The sequence below is a fragment of the Notolepis coatsorum genome, assembly GCF_963971535.1.
Source record: "Notolepis coatsorum genome assembly, chromosome: 9".
Classification (NCBI taxonomy): Eukaryota; Metazoa; Chordata; class Actinopteri; order Aulopiformes; family Paralepididae; genus Notolepis; species Notolepis coatsorum.
In genome coordinates, this window is record NC_140173.1 from 130829369 (window position 1) to 130852648 (window position 23280).

The 23280-nt window shown below is 42.7% G+C and overlaps 1 protein-coding gene across 1 annotated transcript in view; it reads right to left on the reverse strand.

Moving 5' to 3' along the window:
• LOC311234756 (ankyrin-3-like) overlaps window positions 1-22780 on the reverse strand; it is a 323045-nt gene extending 300265 nt beyond the window's left edge. The window contains 1 exon segment of the mRNA XM_084321999.1: window positions 22674-22780. Within this exon segment, the coding sequence (XP_084178125.1) occupies window positions 22674-22739 (66 nt within the window). The 5' untranslated portion in view covers window positions 22740-22780.
• Between the last annotated feature and the right edge of the window lie 500 nt (window positions 22781-23280).

Below are 23280 nucleotides of genomic sequence, written 5' to 3' on the forward strand. Positions count from 1 at the left end.
TCTGTCTGTCTGTCTGTCTGTCTGTCTGTCTGTCTGTCTGTCTGTCTGTCTGTCTATCTATATCTGTCTGTCTCTCTTTATCCTTCACACACCCAAACAGATGCACACATTTACGAGAGGATGAAGACAAACAGACAGCAGTTCTATCCGTTGCCGTCTCTCACCCATCTTTCTGGCTTCTCTCCACCTCTGTTAATCTCCCCCTCCCCCCCCCCCTCTCTCTCTCTTCCTACACTGTTATCTCGCTGCCACAGGTGACGTAGCCTCTCCCGTTACTTCGGTGTCACCCCTGAACTAAATCTATGATCCTCCGTGTTTCTCAGGCAAGAGGGACATTTATAACCATCCCCCCCCCCCTCCTTCCTGCTTCTCCTCCCTGTTACTCCTCCCCCTCTTCCTCACTCCTTCAGTGTAGGTGTCTTCACCTACAGTAGATCAGGTTGCCCCCCGTGGACACCAGAGAACCTGGGAAAATCCCCGCAGCTCTGAGGGAGTACTTTGTGTCTGAGACGTGACATTGTGGATGTGTCGCCCTATACACATTCTGGAGTAATGCACATCCACTCCACTCCACTCCACTGTGGTGTGTGTGTGTGTGTGTGTGTGTGTGTGTGTGTGTGTGTGTGTGTGTGTGTGTGTGTGTGTGTGTGTGTGTGTGTGTGTGTGTGTGTGTGTGTGTGTGTGTGTGTGTGTGTGTGTGTGTGTGTGTGTGTGTGTGTGTGTGTGTGATGCACCGATCCGATATTGGTATCGGCCGCCGATATCAGTGAAATAGCTGGATCAGGTATCGGAAAAAATTATCGGATTTAAAAAAGATTAAATTATTATTATTTTTTTTATAAATAAAATAAATAACCATTCAGTACATTTATATCTATGTGTTAATTTGTTACATTTAGTTTCACTAAGTTAGGAAAGTAATGTTTTAAGTCAAGCCTGATGTTGCTTTGCACAAAAGAATGATCCCAGTCTCTTCCACACAGTGACAGTGAGGCATACAGTTTATTAATTGAATGAATGTAGTTTATTTTCCGTCTTTGTTTACAACAAATCAAAAACACACTTGTGATCCTTTACAATTCTTAAAAACTAAATATATATAAAAAAAAATTGGATTAAATATATATTTTTTTTAACTTTTGGGGGGGGGGGGGGGGGGATGTGGACAATGGGTATCGGATCGGTATCGGTATTGGCCGATACCCAAACCCAGGTATCGGCTGGTGCATCCCTAGTGTGTGTGTGTGTGTGTGTGTGTGTGTGTGTGTGTGTGTGTGTGTGTGTGTGTGTGTGTGTGTGTGTGTGTGTGTGTTTTGGGGAACTAGGATTTTGGGTGAGGTAAAAGCTGTGTAGATAGGGGGAGGGGGTCAATTGGCTCTGTGCTGTGAATGCGTCTCCTCCTGTGACACCTTGAATGTAACAGATAGTGCTGATGTATGTAAATATTGTATTATTGTTTGGAAAGGAGACTTTATTTTGTTTATTTCTGGATTGGCCGAACAATTAAAGGTGGAGTCTGGGTCCTCTCTGTGAGGGTTGGTTCTTTCCCCACCACAGGCTTCTTAAGGTACTGTGATGATTGGTCCGTTCCCCGCCACACGCTCCGTTCCTTTAAGGTACTGTGAGGATTCTGTGATGATTGGTCCGTTGCCGAACGCACACTTCTAAGTCAAGTATCAATTACCATCACGCACCTGATGTGTGTTCTAATCAGCGCCCCAGAGGCTTCATATACTCTGACCTTCTGTCATTCGATGCCGGGTCGTTTTGAGTACTACTGTTCTGGAATACAACTGCATATACCTGCCTTTCCCCGTCGCTGTTCCTGTCTTCTTTCTCTTTAGGACCTTTTTGTGGAGAACCGCTGTGGAGAACCTGGTTCCCCGTTTGGAGCTGCGCCTCGTTATCTGCCCGCTTTACGCGTTGCGCTCTGGTGAGTTTTTGGAAACAGTCCTTTTGGATTATCCGTTTTTTGTGTGTTTGGTGAACACTGAAGAAATACCGTTTTTGTTTTGCACTGGACTCAGCTAATTTGTGTGTTAGAATAACACTGAAGAATACCGTGTTGTTTTTCACTGGACTCAGCTAACTTGTGTGTGGTACACCGAAGATCAAGTCACTTGGGATTAATACTGGACTCAGTCACCTCTCTGCCTCTGTGTGTTCGTTGGGCTGTTTCTGATTTCTCTCTTTCTCCGTTTTCCACCGTGAGTGAAAGCTGGGAGTATCTGCAGAGCCGCTACAACGTCACATGCCAATTCCTCACCACTATCTACTGGGAGTATCTGCAGAGCCGCTACATCGTCACATGCCGGATCCCCGTTTGTTTGATTACTGTACCTCATCCATCTTGTGACTCTGTAAATAAATACGCCCTAGCTTTTGGCTAACTCTGAACTTCCTGTCTGTGCCGTTGCGTTTGAGGTCGGTTACAAACCATAACACTCTCTGCCTAAGCTAATGTGACGTAATGTGATCCAATAATGGTTTCCAAACTGTCCATCAACTTGGGTCACACCCCGAACCTTGGGCCAAGCATAACGCCCACACAGATGCCCCGGAACTATATTGAAGTAGAAAATACCCTAGGTAAAGCTTTGTTTTATTACAGTTCTTGACTTTTAGTAAGGTTGAGATTGATAGAAAGGTCATATCTACAGTACTTCTATTGTACTGTAATGTACATTCTTAAATGATCCTTTTTGCATGCAGACAAAGGATTTCTTAGATTTCTGTTGTTCTGAAAAATTACAATTTCAAGGTGTGGTCATGTGGTTCGGTCTGCAGCCATCACAGCATTTCTTACCAATATTAAACAAAAGGAGAAGACCTGGACCAGATAACTGCAAACCAAAATACACTAGTTTAGCTTCTTTATTAGTTTTCATACAGAAGTACAGAATACTTTTATACAAAATGCTTCTTTCTGTTTCACTCCAGAGACTGTGCTAGGCAAAAATAGATAAGTATAAAATAGAAGTCAAGTACGTAGATTTACATATATACAATGCTCAATGTAGAGTAGAAGTAACTGAGTTACCATACAATATACTATACAGTGCAAAGCAGAGGTGGGATGAGGTACAATTTACAGTAGGGTGTAATGAGGTATGTGTTGTAGTGCAAATTCTTTACCAATAAATATAAAGTGTGCTTAGGTGTTCTAAAGTGGTTAAAGTGGGTGCTGCAGTGAGTTGTATGTTTAAAGTGAGTGTGTGGATGTGTGAGTGCTGTGAGTGCATTTGATGGTTGTTACATAGTGTTATTGTTCGTTGAGCATCCTGATGGCCTGGGGATAGAAGCTTCTCCTGAGTCTCTCTGTGCTTGCCATGAGACTCCGGTATCGCTTGCCTGACCGCAGCAGTTCAAAGAGGCAGTTGTTTGGGTGGCTCGAGTCTTTGATAATTCTCTTATCCACCGCTTGTTGTAAATGCCCTGGAGAGTGGGAAGCCCCCCTCCAATTGTGCGTTCGGCTGAGCGGGCCACTCTCTGTAGTCTGCTACGGTCTTGTGCGGTGCTATTCCCAAACCAGGAGGTGATATTGCCAGTCAGGATGCTCTCTATTGTGCATGAGTAGAAGTTCTTAATACTAGCTTTCTGATAGCTTTGTACGTTTATTTTGAATTTTTTATGTGATGTTACTTTTCATTTTTTATTATCTTTTGGCCCATTTACATAAGGCAAAATACTGATGGCTCCTTTAAATTCAAAAAGGCAACTTTAAAGCAGGCCTATCAATCCCTAAATATCAACTATATCCTTACGTGTCAAAGTAATTTGAATGTCAGAGGAGACAAGCCTCCTCTATGTTGAACCCATAGAACGATTGCCATCATCGACTGAGCAACAAACAAATTGAGAATTTCAGGCTGGAATTACATGCCTCGTCCATTCCTTTTCTATTCCTCATCCTTCCTTCATTCCTCAGCCCATGAAGGAAGCCAGGGAAAACCATCTGTCTGGCTGGGCTACATTGTTGATGTACAGACAGGGCATCAGGGTTGGTCTGGATCCTTCTGATAAACACCTGAGAGAATCAGTACGAGGAATCTGGAAATACCATGAAGGAAGCCACAGAAAGCCATCTGTCTACTACTGTATGGTATTTCCAGATTCCATAGACAGTGCATCAGAGTTTATCTGGATCCTTCTGATTAGGGATGCTCGATATTGGCTTTTTTACCGATACCGATATACCGATATTGTCCAACTCTTAATTTCTGATACCGATATCAACCGATATCAACCGATACCGATATATGCAGGGTTTCCCCCCCAAAAAACGTAATCATTTCAGGTAATTAACATTACACATCTCTTGTTGTGGAATTAACACAACATTATGCATACTTTGGACAATAAATAAAATCAGAATTTGTTCTTACTTGCTTGCCTGGGTAAATAAAGGTTCTAGAAATGTAAAAAAATATATATATATATATATTATTTTTTTTGAAAACCGATACCGATATTTTCCGATATCACATTTTAATGCCGATATCGGCCGATAATATCGGTAGGCCGATAATATCGGACATCCCTACTTCTGATAAACACCTGAGAGCATCCGTATGAGGACCATGAGGGAGGAAGGAGGCTACTGTAGCTTTTAACCCTCAGGTTGAATACAGGCGTGGGCCTTGTGTTCCCTGGCACAGTCTTACAGTATAAGGAGGAAGGAGTTTATATGGCACAGGACAGGAGCAAGAGTGTGTGTTCATTATTCTTATATATGTTTGCTCGTAATCAGCACCTCACGACCTTGTCTTTGGTGTGTTATCAGAACAACCAACCAATCTTGACTTGACTCAGATCTTTAGAGACACTAAAGTGTGCCATACACATTAGTTGCCTGTCCGCTGAACGTGTCTCATGTGACAAAATGCCCTATCCCTACTGTTTCACTATGGGAAGTTGGGGCTACATGTACAGTCAGATATGCACAAAGTTATATTTTCTCAGCTCTCACACTGTCGATTCAACAGTTCAAACATCTTCTCTGCACAGTGATGTAAGCCTTGTAAATTATACATATTATGGGGTGCGTAGGGCCATTTTGAATCAGACAATGTGGAAAACGGTGACATTGTGAAATGGAAGGAGCGGGTAACATTGTGCCAAACAATAATGTTTACAGACAACACAAAGGCTGGTGTCAGAATAAAGCACTGTTGTTGTTTTTGGGTCAGAAAAAGCTGTTGTTTTTCTGCTCCGTGGCTTTTAATGGTTGCCGTGGCGACGCTGAGCCAGGAGAAATGACGGAGGATCTCAGACTTGATAAAAGCGTTTGTACATCTGATTGTAAAACGACCTCTCTCTCCCGCTTCCCTCTCTCTCTCTTGCTCTCTGTGTTATTGACTCATGTAGTTTCTTTTTTTTTAATCAAATTTGTATTTTCCTTTCACATTTTAACAAAGCACAACACAATACAGTAATACAATAATACACAAGACACCAGACACCACAGGACAGTACTTCAACAATAATAACTACAATAACGACAAGACAATCAGAAGTAATAAAAATAATTATTATTACAGAATATACAAATATAAAGATTTGTATGTAGTTTCATGGTGTGGATCGGGAGGAGAAGAGGAGAGGAGAGAGGAGAGGAGGGGAGTGAAGAGGAGAGGAGAGGGGGATATGAGAGAGGGAGAGGAGAGGAGAGAATAGGAGGAGATGGGAGAGGAGAGAAGAGGAGGGGAGAGGAGGAGATGGGAGAGGAGAGATGGCAGATGAGAGGGGGAGATGAGAGGAGAGGGGGGAGAGGAGAGGAGAGAAGAGGAGGAGATGGGAGAGGAGAGACGAGGAGAGGAGAGGAGAGAAGAGGAGGAGATGGTAGAGGAGATAAGAGGAGAGGAGAAGGGGAGAGGAGAGGAGAGAAGAGGAGGAGATGGGAGAGGAGAGAAGTCAAGTTAAGTCAAGAGTTTTATTTGTCACGGCATACAAGCATACAGTGAAATGCGGGGGGTCATGCACGCAGCGATGTGCAACACAAGTAATAAGACAGGAATGAGATTAGGACATTTGTGCAATAATACAATGTGCAGTAATACAATGCAATAATACAAGTAATAATAATAACAGGTATATGTACATAAAGTTTACAAGAGCATGGTAAGACATGCTAAGGTCCTGCGATAGTGCAATACACAGTTAGCTACCGATGAGGCACTGGGTCTTATGTACAACACTACTATACAATGCTATACTATACAATCTACAGTTATACTATACTAGGAGAGGAGATGGGGGAGAGGAGAAGAGAGGGGGAGAGGAGAGGAGAGGAGGGAGAGGAGAGGAGAGGAGAGGAGAGGAGAGGAGAGGAGAGGAGAGGAGAGGAGAGGAGAGGAGAGGAGAGGAGAGGAGAGGAGAGGAGAGGAGAGGAGAGGAGAGGGGGGAGAGGAGAGGAGAGGAGAGGGGGGAGAGAGCACAACAGGGATCTTCCGGAGTGTTCTGTGTGAAACGGAAGAGTGCACGGGGTTCAGGCAGCAGTGACTGCCAGCAGAGGAGCGTAACAGCACAACAGTTTCTGAAGGCAAAAATTATACATTGTAATGGCGTGAAAGCAGCGGGCAGAGCGTTGGGTCAGCAGCTCAGGCTGACATGAGGGGTGTTTCCATTCCTTTCCTGCTGTAGTCAGTAGTCAGCAATGTTGCACAGCACCACTTGACTTTCCTAAGTGATGCTGTCAGATGGAAGTGTTGTTCAGTAAACTAAATCAGAACACACGTTTAAACCTTGCTGCACCTGCTAGTCGGTACTGGAAATACTAGTTAATAAAATGTCCCTTGTTGTATAGCACTTTAATTGCAATCCCCCCCCAATTGATTGAATGGCAGACATGTTTTTTCTGAAGGATAATGACCAATGAGCATACATATTGTGGATGTTTCAAAATGATAATTTAATTTAAAAAGGAAAGAAAACAGCATTTCAAACAGATTTTCTTATGGGCATTAGGCATATTAGACAAAGCCTTTCAATCGTTCTTACTGCAAAGTAATTTTAATGAGCGTGTTAGGCCTAATAGATTTAAGTGCTGTTGAATGTCGATTTATGTCTATTGAAGTTTTCTTTTGTCAATTTTAAAACGACTCGTTTAAATGTCAATGAAATTAGTTGCAATGCACATGCTGTCTTAGGACAACGCTATGTACACTTTCCATTCAGTTAAAACACGAAAATGAATGTGATTTTCATGGTTTCATACACAGCGAAGCCATATTGGCTTCTTGGGCCATTTCACACATTTCAAACAGCGGGGCGTTGGTACTGGCTGCTGTTGACTCTCTCTCTCTCTTTGGAGCTGAACATGAGAGGGGTGGATGAATAGGAGGGTTGACGGAAGGATGGAGAGATGAGAGAAGGAGTGAGGAGAGGAGCTGGCTGGTTGACTCTGGTTCAGCAGCCTAAGACCATGGCCAGACTATTTCTGTCTACAACAGACAGGCATGTGTGTGTGTGTGTGTGTGTGTGTGTGTGTGTGTGTGTGTGTGTGTGTGTGTGTGTGTGTGTGTGTGTGTGTGTGTGTGTGTGTGTGTGTGTGTGTGTGTGCGCGCGCGCGCGCGTGTGTGTGTGTGTGTGTGTGTATCTGCATGTGTGTCCGTGCATGTTTGTGCATGTGTCTCGGTGTGTGTGTGTGTGTGTGTGTGTGTGTGTGTGTGTGTGTGTGTGTGTGTGTGTGTGTGTGTGTGTGTGTGTGTGTGTGTGCGTGCGCGCGCGTGTATCTGCATGTGTGTCCGTGCATGTTTGTGCATGTGTCTCGGTGTGTGTGTGTGTGTGTGTGTGTGTGTGTGTGTGTGTGTGTGTGTGTGTGTGTGTGTGTGTGTGTGTGTGTTTCTCCTATACTGTGTGTGTCCAAGGCAAAGCCTGCTTAAGTATGTAAACATGCCTGTGCCTATGCTTGACAATAACACTGTCAGAGATGATGTATCCAGTCTGCTGGCCTGAGATTCAAAAGGACTGTTAGCCAGCAATCACTTAACCAGTCAACCAGCCATATAGACAATCACTTAACCAGTCAACCAGCCATATAGACAATCACTTAACCAGTCAACCAGCCATATAGACAATCACTTAACCAGTCAACCAGCCATATAGACAATCACTTAACCAGTCAACCAGCCATATAGACAATCACTTAACCAGTCAACGAGCCATATAGACAATCACTTAACCAGTCAACGAGCCATATAGACAATCACTTAACCAGTCAACCAGCCATATAGACAATCACTTAACCAGTCAACCAGCCATATAGACAATCACTTAACCAGTCAACCAGTCATATAGACAATCACTTAACCAGTCAACCAGCCATATAGACAATCACTTAACCAGTCAACGAGCCATATAGACAATCACTTAACTAGTCAACGAGCCAGTCAGTTATCAGTCAGTTAACCATTCAACAGGAAAATCAACCAACCAGTCAGTTAACCAACAGGTCAATCAAGCACTCAACCAGCACAACCATACAGTCAATCTACCAGTCAGACGAAGAGACACAGAGAGGGAGAGACAGACAAAAGAGATACCCATGCTGTCTTCCTTCAGAGTTGTGTTTGTCCCCCTCTCCCTTTCTACTTTCTGTCTGTTACCAGTGGGAGAGCAAGAGAGAGAGAGAGAGAGAGAGAGAGAGAGAGAGAGAGAGAGAGAGAGAGCAAGCGAGAGTGTATGTGAGAGTGATGTTGCTCTGACAAGCAGGCTGATCCCTCTATCCTCTCCCCAGGGCATGCAGCTGTGCCCTGGCCCCAGTGATGCCGCACACATACATACACATGCGCACACACCCCTTCAAGTGTGTGTTTCGACATGGAGAGACGGAGAATGATGCTGTTCTGTGAGAGAAAGAGTGAGAGAGGATGAGCGATTGAATAGAAAAAAAGGAGAGAGGAAGAGAGGCAAAGGGGAATTTATCATCATCAATTGGCTTCCCTGCCCAAAAAAGAGACAGTAAAACAGGGGTGGCCAACCAGTCAGAGACTAAGAGCCACAAAAATGACTGTGGTACCACAAAGAGCCACACCATATACTAGGGCTGCACGATTAATAGTTTTTTAATCGAAATCGCGATTTGGAATGATGCAATTATCAAATCGCAAAAAAAATTTAAATCGCAATATTTTTTTGTTATTTTTTTTTTTTTACTTTATTTAACCAGGAAGTCCCATTGAGATACAAGATCGGTTTGGGAGGCCTGTACGTTAATGCCAAGCAAGCAGTGCAAAAATGCTTCCGCATTCGTCACCGCACGCTAGTGCGGTAAAGCGCCCTTCTTTTCAGACAAATGCTACCGTGCGTGCACCGGCGGCGGCGTGCTCGCTCAGGTGCGTGCGTGCGCCGGCGTGCTCGCGCGAGGTGCCCGCGCATGCGACACGAGCGGAGCTCAATATATATAAGTCACCGCCCCTTATTCAGTATCCAACAAATAGCTCAATTGGCAAGGACACATGGCTGTGGATCCTATGGCTTGTTTGCTGGCGAGTTCGAATCCCATCGAAAATATTTTTTAACGTGATTTTTTTTTAACGTGTATTCTTTCGCCGATTAAGGTTAGGCATTGTTTCGGAGTTGGTTAAGGTTAGAACGGTTAAGTTTAGGCGCTGTTAAGGAGCTGGTTAAGGTTAGAGTTTGTCAAAGAGAATGGCAATATAATTTCTATGGTTAAGGTTAAGGTTAGGCATTGTTTCGGAGTTGGTTAAGGTTAGAACGGTTAAGTTTAGGCGCTGTTAAGGAGCTGGTTAAGGTTAGAGTTTGTCAAAGAGAATGGCAATAGACAGCCTATTTCCGCGAAAATGAAAGGCGCATTACTGCATGCCACTACGGTAAATTTTTGCACTGCTTGCTTGGCATAAAGCTACACGCAGGGAAGAGGGGTTTTAGATTGTGTGTTGTGAAGTTTAGACTTCAGAGAGGGAGAGTAAAGTACAGAAAAAAAGGTACCGTTGGGTACCATACCGGTATCGATTCCCAGGTAAAAAGAAACATTTTTAGGCTCGGTGTCCTGAAAAGACCCACCGCGTAGGCCAGATGCAAGCCGCATTTTACAATAAACCTCTGTGGGGCTGCTTAAAAAAATTATAATTATAATCGCAAATTTAATCGCAATCGCAATATCTGTCCGAAAAATCGCAATTAGATTATTTCACAAAATCGTGCAGCCCTACCATATACCAGCGTTTCTCAACTTTTTTTTCAGTCACGGCACCCTTCATGTGTTTATAGGTCTCACCCTCTGGCCTCTGAAGTTGCTAATGTCTTTTTTATTTGGGCCTCACAGGGTTAAAAGTACCCTGTGGAGACCCACGGTTGCAAAATTACAAAATCACTTTAAGCCATTTAAAAAGAAAAGTCTGTAAATGTTTATTTAAAGATTTTTAAGCACATGTATAGTCAATTGGTCCTGTTGTTCAGCATCACAATGCTATTTGATAGTAAATGTGTTTATATGTCCCACCCTCTGGCCTCTGAAGTTGCTAATGTCTTTTTAATTTGGGCCTCACAGAGTTAAGCCCGAGATATACAGTAAAAGTGTATATTTTCAACATTACGTTTAATTGTTTACCAATGATTTTTAACTGTTATTAGTTAAATATAAGATTATAGAAATCTCAGGGCATTGAGTCGGAAACCGGCGCATATTGACAGGAGGAAGTGGAGCAGCCAAAAGTGAGTGTAGTCTTTTGAAGGAAGAGACTCAGGGCTTTCGAATTTCGAAAAACTACCCTACCCAGCTCACGCCAGCCCCTGTCAATCATCTGACGTCTGGATTAACTTTTTTATTTCTCTTATTTTTTGGGATTATCTCCCACAAACCTGAATGGTATTGCCATAAAACAGAACGCAGTTAGTTTATCTACCTTTCTGTGAACGTCTAGCAAAAAACGGTGTTGCAATACGATGAAAAATGGTGGAGAAATTTACATTATAAAAAAGATGGCAGAATTCAGTACTCTATCTACAAAACCTTCTGTTTAATCATCTTCCCTTTATTCATTTGCTTAGATTTTTCAGGTCTGGTATATTTGAGCATGGTGTTATTCACAGTCAAAGATAAAAACAAATTTTATTGAATTGATATTCTCATTTGGTTCATTACAATTTACTCAAGCCTAGTAACAGACACTATTTCTGACACTGGGAATACATTCCCTGAGATCCATAGATGTCCCTAGATCAGTTACCAAGAACATGCAAATGGACCATCTAAAAAAAAATCTGTAAATGTTTATTCTACGTCCTTATGGAATGAGTGACATACAAAAAAATTAAATAATAATAATTATACTATTTTTCATTAGTAAAGGGTAAAGAGACAGTTGGCGGGATCCACTAAGAATGGATTACGTGGTGCTAATTAATTGCACCCATAACTGCGCAGGGTTTGCACGCGGTATCTGCTCCGTCTTTGTGAGCTATCCACTAAGGACATTGCGCCAATGAGATACCAGCACAGACACGTCCATTATGTGTGCAGTTTGCTCCTGATCTGCTCCAGCACAGTTGGCTCGCGGAGCAGTCTGCACCTGACAGCGCTTGATTGATTGATTGATTTAAAATTGTATTAACAGATTGCAGAATGGGTACAATACAGTACGGCTCAATACACACAATTGTTAAGGGGATGCAGACCAGAGAAAGACTTTCGTCTTGTTTACATCAGGGTCCCCCATTTTCAATTCATAACCGCTGTTGGCAGATATCAGGAAGGGGGAAAATAAACCCGAAATGAGGCATAGACATAACAGTATTTTTCACCATTAGTATTCCGTTCATTTCATATCTTATTTCGTTTACTTTGTAATGTATAGAGCTTGCTTAATTTGTATTTTCATGACCCATTGCATCCTTTGTTTTTGTCACTATCTTTCGTCATTTATATGTGCTGCTTAATATAGCCTACATAAACACATCTGTCTATTTATCGATACTCCCATCAATTGACAATCATGACATTGCATTACTGCTGATCAGCACACCTATCAGAAATAAATGTTTACTGTATGATAATCAGAACCAAGCATTTGAAATTACATGGCTTAGTGCTTAGCCTTATTTATAATAGCGTTCACTGCCAGACTTGGAGCAGGTCACGCCAATTTGCGAGGCTATCTCGGCCTGGGGCTGCATATTTCTACAACAAATCATATACCGTTTATATGATCTATTTTCTGGTGTTCCAAGGAAACCTCAATCAACAAAATCTGTGCATAGATTCTGGCTGTACATGACGAAATGTAAGGGAGCGTCCTTATTGCATAATTACTACCGTACTATACTGTAACTTTTCCCGTGACAACACACCCCTCTTGACAATTTAGGCACTGTGCCAGTGAAGATATTTTATAATTAACGAATATTTTTTATTTGTATTTAATGTTTAGTCAGGATAATAGAACCTGCATTATCATTCTTGAGAATACACTTTTCATTGGCCGTGTTTCCAGCTCCTCATGGACCCGACGGAATGTTATGAATTAAAAGTTTATTCTGGAGCATATGAGTGTGCGGTGGTACAATCGTTTTTGCTTGGTGCTACAATTGGAACGTGAGTGCAGTCAATCATAATAATAATACTATTTATTTATATAGCACCTTTCATACAAGGATTGCAGTTCAAAGTGCTTTATATAATGAAGACATAATCAAACAAGCAGCAAGAGCAATGCATAACACAAATAAAAGTTGCAGCATGATGCAAAATCGAAATCTCATTTCAAAATCAATCAATCAATAACGCCGACAACATTGGGAAAGCCGACAACGTTAAATAATAATATTTAAATAATAAATACGATTGCATGGGATCTCTGGGTGGCTGGCTCAATAGCATCCTTGATTTCATCCAGTAGATATAAAGGATTGCTTGAGCTGCAGGCAACCTGTGTCTCCGGATTAATTCGGTCTCAATTAAATAAAAAAGGTGATATTCTCCATCGAATTATTATTTCACAGGCACGCCTGGCATTACGATGCCTGCATCTGGCAACAATTACTGCTGCCATGATCACCTGCCTGATCATGATGCCCCTTTATAGCGCTTAGGGCTTTGCATTTAGTTACCACCTTATCTGTGAAGACGGTAGGTGTGTAGCGTTACAGATGATACAGATTATGTTGAATGTGATGTTAATGCATGTTTAGAATTAGAAGCCTAGGGGTTTGTGAAAGACCAAGCCTCTGATAGTATCAGAGCTCTAATAGATCTGCCTAAACCCAAACATGCACAATTTTCCCTATGCTGCACAGACTTGCAGTAACCTATCCCTCTTAAAGGTTTTCTCTGTGCCAAGTCCATTAGCCTAATCTGAAAAAACTAAAAAAGCTGCCAACTTGCAGCGTCAGACTAAACACACGCACGCACACACACTCACACACACACTTACTGTACACACACGCAAACTCACACTTTCTCCCTCCTTCCCTCTCCATTTCTATCTCTCTCTCTCCCTCCCTCTGTCTCTCTCCTTCTCCCTCCCCATCTCCTCCCTCTCTTTCCCTTCCCCTCTCTCTCTCTCCCTCTCTCTGCCATCTCTGCCATGTGCCGTTTCTTTTTGCACAATCCGCCAGTGAGAAGCTTCTATGACCAGTCCTCCAGAGACACTGGCAGGGTTTCTCCAGTGCCACAGAGACTGTCTGTCTCATCGGGTTATTATCAGTCTATATAAAAACATCATAGAGAGATGCTGGTGAAACCGTATGAAAGTTTAAAGAATAGAGCAGTGGTGGTGATACATGGGACACAACAGAGTCCTGTTGCCATACAGTATAGATGCCACATGAACGGTCAAGAAAAGAGAAGGAACGACAAGACAAGACAAGACAAGACAAAACAAGACAAGACAAGACAAGACAAGACAAGACAAGACAAGACAAGACAAGACAAGACAAGACAAGACAAGACAAGACAAGACAAGACAAGACAAATGTCATCTTTTGATTAAAGGTCATTATTGGCCTCTCACTGTCGAAATACTGATTTAGAAACATTTATTTATGTGAGAGATATCCACAGATCAGTAAATGACTTGTCTGCGACCAGTGTTTCATGGAGTTTCTCAGCTGTGTCTTTGGAGGAAAAGCTCTGGAAAAACAACCTCTGCCTTCGGTTTTATTTGATGAGCGGCGACCAGCCGACATGTAAACACACAAGACTATTATGCTCATAGTAAACATAGTAAACCCAAGCCATGTTATACTGTATATATACATAACACACATGCTATCCATAATATGTATATATCTGAAATTATATATATATATAATTTCTCTGGTGTTTAGTGCTTGGGTTATTAACGTCTCAGTCCATCCCTGTATCCCCACGGTATTCAGTATGTCCGTTCCTCTCTCTCCGTCTCTTTTTTCTTTCTCTTTAACTATTCCATTATCTGTCTTGATTGATTGATTGATTGATTGAAAACTTTATTAACAGATTGCAGAATGGGTACAGTGCAGTACAGCTCAATACATACAATTGTTAAGGGGATGCAGACAAATACTTTCGTCTTGTTTACTGTACATCAGGGTCCCCCATTTTCAATTCATCATAACATATATGACATACACGACATACAGATAGACAGTACTGCTACATCTATACATTTATGACATACCAGATTTGCAAATACGGTACTGTTTGTGATACAAAAAGAGTCCAGAAAAGAGAGTATTTGACGTAGAAACTGTACATTGGAGGAGGTTGGGTATAGGTGGGGTGGGGTTGGGTGGGGGTCTTCCACTTCCAACACTAGGCCAACCATTCCAACCTACCGTAGGCAAGCCAGACCAGACCAGACCAGACCAGACCAAACCAGACCAGACCAGACCAGACCAGACCAGACCAGACCAGACCAGACCAGACCAGACCAGACCAGACCAGACCAGACCAGACCAAGACAGACCATACCAGCTTTGATGATGTGTCATAACAGAAACAAGGACAGATAACAGGTTTTGAAACACAGGCACATGACACGTACAGACACACACACACACACACACACACACACACACACACACACACACACAGAGAGAGTAAGAGAGGGAAGATAGAGAGAGAGAGGGACAGAGTAAGAGAGGGAAGATAGAGAGAGAGAGGGACAGAGTAAGAGAGTAAGAGAGGGAGAGAGAGGGAGAGAGAGAGAGAGAGAGAGAGAGAGAGAGAGAGAGAGAGAGAGAGAGAGAGAGAGAGAGAGAGAGAGAGAGAGAGAGAGAGAGAGAGAGCCTCATTATCTGTATCACTACTTCATATCCATATGAATCATTATGCCACGCTGGGATCCTAGAGCGCCTGCAGAAAGATCAAAGCATTACATACACAACTACAAATTCACACAAGCAAACAAACACACACACACACACACACACACACACACACACACACACACACACACACACACACACACACACACACACACACACACACACACACACACACACACACACACACACACACACACACACACACACACACACACACACATGCTATCCATAAACAGACACAAAGGTATTCATCACAAACTGTGTGTGATTTATGATCGGGTCATGATCTAGACAAGTCTGGGGCCTTGAGTCATTTTACATCTGATTGTATCCTTGAGAGTATTCCTTCATACCAGCTGCCTCATGAAAAATAGATATCTGTTCTGGCCACCACGTTTCTCTTTCTGTCTCTCTCTTTCTGTGTCTCTCTCTCCCTCTCTCCAGCTCTCCCTCTCGACATGTTTCGCTCAGAACAGAAACGAGTTGCCATGGCGACAATCATTAACACATCTGGCATGGTAATCTGGAACATACAGATAGACACACGCGCAAATGCATGCACACGCACGCACGCACACACACACATACTCACATAAACGCACAAATATGTACACATGCATTTGAAACCAGATGCACAAACAAAACAAACAAAATACTGCAAGAGCATCAATATGCACTTTCTTGCTGTGATATCTTCAGTTGAAAGTCTCCAATCTGAAACGGAAGCTGGATAGTGGCTCTGGGTTTAGCGAGGGGAGCTTGGGGTTATGGTGACGCTATCACTACATTACAGTACAATAAATCCCTGTTTATCTCAACCCCTGGGAAGGAAGGTTTTCAAGGAGAACGGCATATTCAGCACAATTAAATGTGTCGAAATTCCAGACCAAAAAAAGGTATTCAAAGATATGAAATAGTTAACTCTGTAATGTAAAACTCTGACAGTTCCTCATACACACAGTGACATACTGTATCACAGTGCACATGGTTTGTATACAGGCCCATTCTGTTACATATCTGTTGCATGTGCTGGTATCTGTCCTTACATTGTGTTGAATGGAACCATGCAAATTCAACTGAAGGCTATAAACAACAGTGAGCCGCACATGCAGTTTTAACAATGTATCTGTTTCACAATAATCCCATAAAAAGGTAAAACAATCCGATTTGATCATTTCAAGTGCTCCCACATAATTGAAAAGGTTCAAATAATACATGCAAAACAACATGTCAATATGTCATACATATATTTCTAACGTTATATTGAAGACACCACAATGTCTTTTCTTGACTGTAGACAGAAATCAAAATCACTTTTATTTTTTTTGCTTTTTTTTTTTTTAATACGTCCTTGTTTGTGAAAGACATAGTGTTGTGTTTTTGTGGGTTATATTTCTACAGTGACAGCGGTTTAGCAGCAGCACACAGAGAGTGTGTGAAATAATGGGTATATATTTCCAACTCGTTCATTCATACCAGCCAAAACAATAGCTACCAAACAGACATGCTAACCCCCTAAGCTTTTTGGACAAATCCTTGGTCCCAAATGCAACAAACAATGCTATTGTGTCTGCCCCAGCCCAGAGGCTCTGGACATCATCCCAGTGTCTGTAGTGTGTGTGTGTGTGTGTGTGTGTGTGTGTGTGTGTGTGTGTGTGTGTGTGTGTGTGTGTGCGTGTGCGTGTGCGTGTGCGTGTGTGTGTGTGTGTGTGTGTGTGTGTGTGTGTGTGTGTGTGTGTGTGTGTGTGTGTGTGTGTGCGTGTGTGTGTGTTTGTGATGAGTGGCTTACTTGCGCCTCCAAATCCTATTTATCACGGGCCCCATTGACAAATGAACACAGGAGGCACAAGAGCAGGACACAGCAGTGTTTAAAACACTGCTTCCACAGCACGCAGACACACACACATACACACACACACACACACACACACACACACACACACACACACACACACACACACACACACACACACACACACACACACACACACACAGAATCACATACACACTCAAACACATAAACTATAACTAAGCATTCCAGCTTAAATGACAAAACACACTTCTGTATCTGCATTCTGCAAACACCACCCTGTAATTAAAAGTCTTGACACACTAGGGGTGTAACAATGCATTGATTAATCGAAATGCATCGATTCTAATGTAACGATTCAACTGCATCGATTTGAAAATGTTGGAATCGATTATAATCTAAATGTAATTATTATTAAAAAAAAATTACCTTTTTTCTTTTTTTAATGTTTCTTTTTTTGTGTATTGTTTTTAATTACCTATAGTCCATTCATGCTGAGTGAATCATTTCCCCCAGCCACATTTGTGTATTCAAATTTTTTTGGGGAATAAACTGATAGAAAATGTATCGAAAATTTATCGAATCGAATCGTGGTCAAATGAAGAGATTTCATGATGCATTGAATCATTGCCTGAATAATCGTAATCGAAATTAATCGTTGTGAGGTCGCATCGTTACACCCCTAATTAACACGCACACACACAAAAACATGGTCAAACATAAACATGATCACACACACACACACATGCTGCCACAGACACGTGTGTGTATGTGTGTGTGTGTGTGTGTGTGTGTGTGTGTGTGTGTGTGTGTGTGTGTGTGTGTGTGTGTGTGTGTGTGTGTGTGTGTGTGTGTGTGTGTGTGTGTGTGTGTGTGTGTGTGTGTGTGTGTGTGTGTGTGTGTGTGTGTGTGTGTGTGTGTGTGTGTGTGTGTGTGTGTGTGTGTGTGTGCGCAGGACCCCAGGAAGACTAGAGGCTCTTCCATGTGTCTCTAATGGGGATCCTTTAATAAACATAAACATAAACACACACAACTAAGAACATTGTCATACTGGTATAGGCTACTGTACATATATACACAGGTACACACTGTTGCATTCGACGTATAAAGAAAAAGACATGACCACATGGACTGAGTTTGGTCTGGGCTAAGAGACCGTTTATTTATGCGCATGCTCTTTTATATCAAACACCTTGTCTGTTGTACGCATGCACACTGTGATGTCATACAGGAGCAGACACATGACTTTGTCCACCAATTCAATATGCTCAACACTCCCACTCAAAGACATGTTGATTGCTCTCTCTACAGTGTTACACAAGATCAAAATACACAACAACACCATCAACAACAACAATAAAATAACTCTGGCGTTGTTCAATTTACACCTGCAATTCACATTTCTCTCCCGAACAGATACCCTTTGAACTTTTCAAGTTTTGCCTTTGTCAGAGGCTTGGTTAGGACATCAGCTACCATGTCCTCAGTAGGACAATATTCTATAGATATCTTCCCCTCAGCATGTGCAGACCATATAAAGTGATACTTGATGTCTACATGCTTGCTTCTCTGTCTGCATACAGGGTTTTTGGATAGAGCTATTGCTCCTTGGTTGTCCTCGTATATCTTTACTGGTACATGTGGGCTATTACGGTCTACGTCTTTTAATAACTGTACAAGGTACATGCTCTCTTGAGTAGTAGCCGCTAATGCCATGTACTCCGCTTCGCAGGTTGAAAGCGCCACTGTTGGCTGCTTCCTGCTTTTCCAGGATATAACTGGACCAGTTTCAGTTAAGCTGAAACAATATCCAGTTGTGCTTCTCCTATCATCTTGATCGGCTGCCCAATCAGCATCACTGTATCCCTCAAGCTTTAGGTTTTCCTCACTTTTCCTGTAATGTAGCTCTTGATCTATAGTACCCTTCAGATACCTCAACAGGTGTTTTGCTGCAGCCCAATGCTGCTGTTTTGGTTCTGCTAAGTGTTGTGACAGTTTACTCACCACCCAGCTCAGATCAGGCCTAGTACATGTCATAATGTATATCAAGCTACCTACTATCTCTCTGTATCCTGTTGAATCCATAACTTCTCCCTCGTTGTCAAAATGCAGCTTTTGCTCGCATGGGGTTGACCTCAGTTTGCACTCTGACATGCCAAACCTCTCTAGCATCTTTGCTATCTTTACTAAGCAAACTGTTGTTATTTGCCGCTATAAGTAGGTCATCTACCCAAATCAACAGAATGACCCTTTCGTTTTCAGACTCTCTGTTGTAGACACAGTGGTCAGCATCATTTTGCACAAACCCATTCTCTGTAAGGTGATCATCATGCAATAACTTGTTCCAGTTTCGCCCTGATTGCTTTAAGCCATACAATGACTTATTTAGTTTACACACCAAGTGTTCTCCTGTTTTTGATTTCACCTCAAAACCTTCGGGCTGTTCCATGTACACCTCGCAGTCTATTGGTGCATGGAGATAAGCGGTTTTCACATCCATTTGGTGTAGGATCAAATCTCCCTGTACAGCCACCTGTATCACTGCTCGTACAGAAGTCATATTGGCAGTCTGTGAAAAAGTCTCCTTGTAATCGATACCTTCCACTTGACCATAGCCCTTTGCTACATATCTGGCTTTAAAAGTCTCAGATCCATCTGGGCTTTCTTTTACTACATATACCCAACGACCTCCCACTGCTTGTTTATCCTTCGGCAGTGTGGTCAGACTGAAGGTCTCATTCTCTGTTAAAGAGTTCATCTCCTCTTTCATCGCATCAGCCCACCTTTTGGACTTCTTAGAGCCTACAACCTCCCTGTATGATTTAGGTACGCCATAAGCGCCATTAGTACACTGCATAGTATTGTATATTATATGGTAACTCAGAACATTGTACATATGTCTATACCGAACACTGTGACCTCATTTTCTTCTTCTAAACTACATGCTATACTATGTTATTTGATACTATCTTGTCTAGCACAGTCTCTGGAGCGTAACAGTAAGAAGCATTTTGTATGAAAGTATTCTGTACTTCTGTATGACAACTATTAAAGAAACTAAAGAAACTTGAAAGAAACTTGAAGCAACCCTGTAGAAGTAATCTACATTTTCGCTTTCATCTTTACACTCAGCCTTACACTGAAACTCCCTTAAGTATCCTGGAGAGTTCTTTAGTCTAGTGGGATAGCGTGGTGTACTCTCTCCCTGTTCTTTTTTAGTACCGTCTGTCTGGGTCTGACTAGCCTCAACAGTTTCTACACTTTCTGGCTGTATACCCACATCAGACTCTCTCCGACTATGGTTGACCCTTTTTGGCTCTGCTGGTGTTGTCGTAAAAATGTCCCCATAACTGTCATCCTCCATGCTACAACCTGTCTGAGTCTGACTATCTGTGCTACCCTTGGTGATACATTTCACCAGTCTATGTTTCAGGACCGTCCCTGTCTCAGGTTAAAATACTCTGTACGCTGGACTATATTTGTCGTATCCCACAAAAATACCCTTTGCACATCTAGAGTCTAGCTTCTTCGTATCCTGCTTATACACATAGCATTCGGAGCCAAATATCATCATGTTGGACAAGTTGGGTGTTTTGCCAGTAAAAACACGGTATGGTGTCTGCTCTAGACGCTTACAGTAACACCTGTTACGGATCTGTGCTGCTGTCTGTACAGCATGTGTCCATAACTGCTTGGGGAGGTTACTCTCCAATAGCATGCAGCGAGACATCTCAAATAATGTCCTCCAACCTCTCTCGGCAGTTCCGTTCTGGTGAGGTGAGCAGGGTGCACTAATTGTCTCGTGCCTTATCCCGTTCCTCCTAAGTAAGGTTTGGAACTCATGCCCGGTGTATTCACCGTCATTGTCTGATCGTATGCACTTGATTTTTCCATAGGGAGCAATATCCGCTATGAATCTTTCAGTAGCTTTTGGTGTATCGCTCGTTGCTTTGATAAAGTAGGGGAAAAATAATCCCACTATAATCATCAGTAAATGATATGGCATATCTATATCCGTCCTTATCTGCTGGTTCTATTGGACCGCATAGGTACTAGCTCTAGCACCGCCTTAGCTTTGGCATCTGCCTGTCTGTTCCTGCTTTGAGTGAACTTGCCCTGTGTACATACTTCACAGTTACGATTAGACTTATCATGTTTCCCTTTGATAGACATCCCTTCAACCACTTTCTCTCATTTTGACACATCCTCAAAATGACAGTGACCAAGTATTTTATGCCATGTCTGGATGTCAAGACGCAGCAAAGAATGCAGAAGCATATGCTGAATATTAGTGCAGTGTCTGGATAACGTGTCGTGAGTCTGTACTGTGAACTCTGCTCCCTCCTCAAAGCAAGCAACGAGACGGTCGGTCACTGACTACGTTATTCGAGCAGAGACTATATTCACGTCTCCCATAACTCGAAGTTTTTCTCGTCGCCGTCGAATAACAATCTAAACCACTTTTGGCCACTTTGACTGTTTGTTGCGTGAGACATTTTTGTCAGCAGAAGTCTCCACGTGGTACAGTCAACCAAAGTAGTTTGCTAACATCATCCTATAGCTAGCATTCGACGTATATAAAGAAAAAGACATGACCACATGGACTGAGTTTGGTCTCTGGGCTAAGAGACCGTTTATTAGTGCGCATGCTCTTTTATATCAAACACCTTGTCTGTTGTACGCATGCACACTGTGATGTCATACAGGAGCAGACACATGACTTTGTCCACCAATTCAATATGCTCAACACACACACACTCACTCACAGTCAAACACATGCATGTACACACACATACATACACAGACACATACATGTGTTGCAAGCTGTGGAGTGTGACAGGCCAGCAGATGCTTGTGCGCTGCATGCATTGTGCTGCTGCCACCCCATGACTCCCGAGGGCATCCCCCTGCCTCCACCCAGCCAATCAGCCTCAATGGAACAACCAGACCAACCAGTCATGCGGTCAGGATCCTAACGACTGAAGACTGACAGACGCTGTCACATAAGGCTTAGCTCTACATTCCAGGTGAGAACAAAATTCTTCCCTACCACAACAAAGCCACACGGCCTACGCTGAAGTAGCCTATTATGGTACACAACGGAGCAAGGCAAGAGCGACAACATCCAACAGTTGTGTGGCTTGCAGGCTACTGGTTTATTTCAAATGACCGTTGCTCAGTCCAGGCCTGCCTTATTGTGACTTACCACAGGGTGGTGTTCATGAATCAATACATTAACATTACAAAATTGTAAAGTGTTAAGGAAAATAACTGATCGTATAGGAATCCATTTAAGGAGGAAAATAAATGTGATTTAAAAATCGAATTCTGAATCCAAGTACACATAAACATCTGTAAGTACACACACACATACACACACACACACACACACACACACACACACACACACACACACACACACACACACCTGCGTGTGTGTATGGAACTCTATGCCTCCCATATACTGTACATCCCTGCTTGTCAAAAGAAAAACAAACCCAGTCAACAACTAAACAAAATACAGCAGTCAAAGACAAAGAAAGCTCTCTCTCTCTCTCTCTCTCTCTCTCTCACTCTCTCTCTCTCCACATACCTTTTTGCCTTTCTTCTTGCGATGAGCTCCTTTTCCTCCACTTTTCTCCTTAGCTTCCTCGCTCATATTTGGAGATCTCCGCCTGTTCCACTCTCCTCACTTGTGTCTGTGTGTGTGTGTGTGTTTTTTTATTGATTTATTCCAACATGTACGGGAGCTGATGGCAGGAGCATGTGTTAGCTGCCTTCCTCGCTGGCGGCGACACGCTTATATCACAGAGAAGTCCATTTAGAGAACGGGGAGGGCGGAATGTTCCACGCAGAGTGGGAGTGTGTGAGAGAGAGGACTGGAGGTACTGAGACTGATGCTTCTCTCCCTCTCGCTCCCTCTTGTCGTGTTCTCACACACACACACACACACACACACACACGTGCGCGTGTTAAAAACACGCTCACATGCTCACGAACAAGAGCACATGCTCGCCGAGTTCCACTCCCACTTTCTTTGCCTTCTTTGCCGTGCGCGCTCGCTGCCTCTGTGTGGCTCCCTCAGAGGCTGCTGGGTGTGGAAAGAGAAGAGAAGAGAAGAGAAGAGAAGAGAAGAGAGAGAGAGAAGGAGGCTGTTGATATCTATGATGAAGGGAGAGAGGGGGGGGGGGGAGGAGATG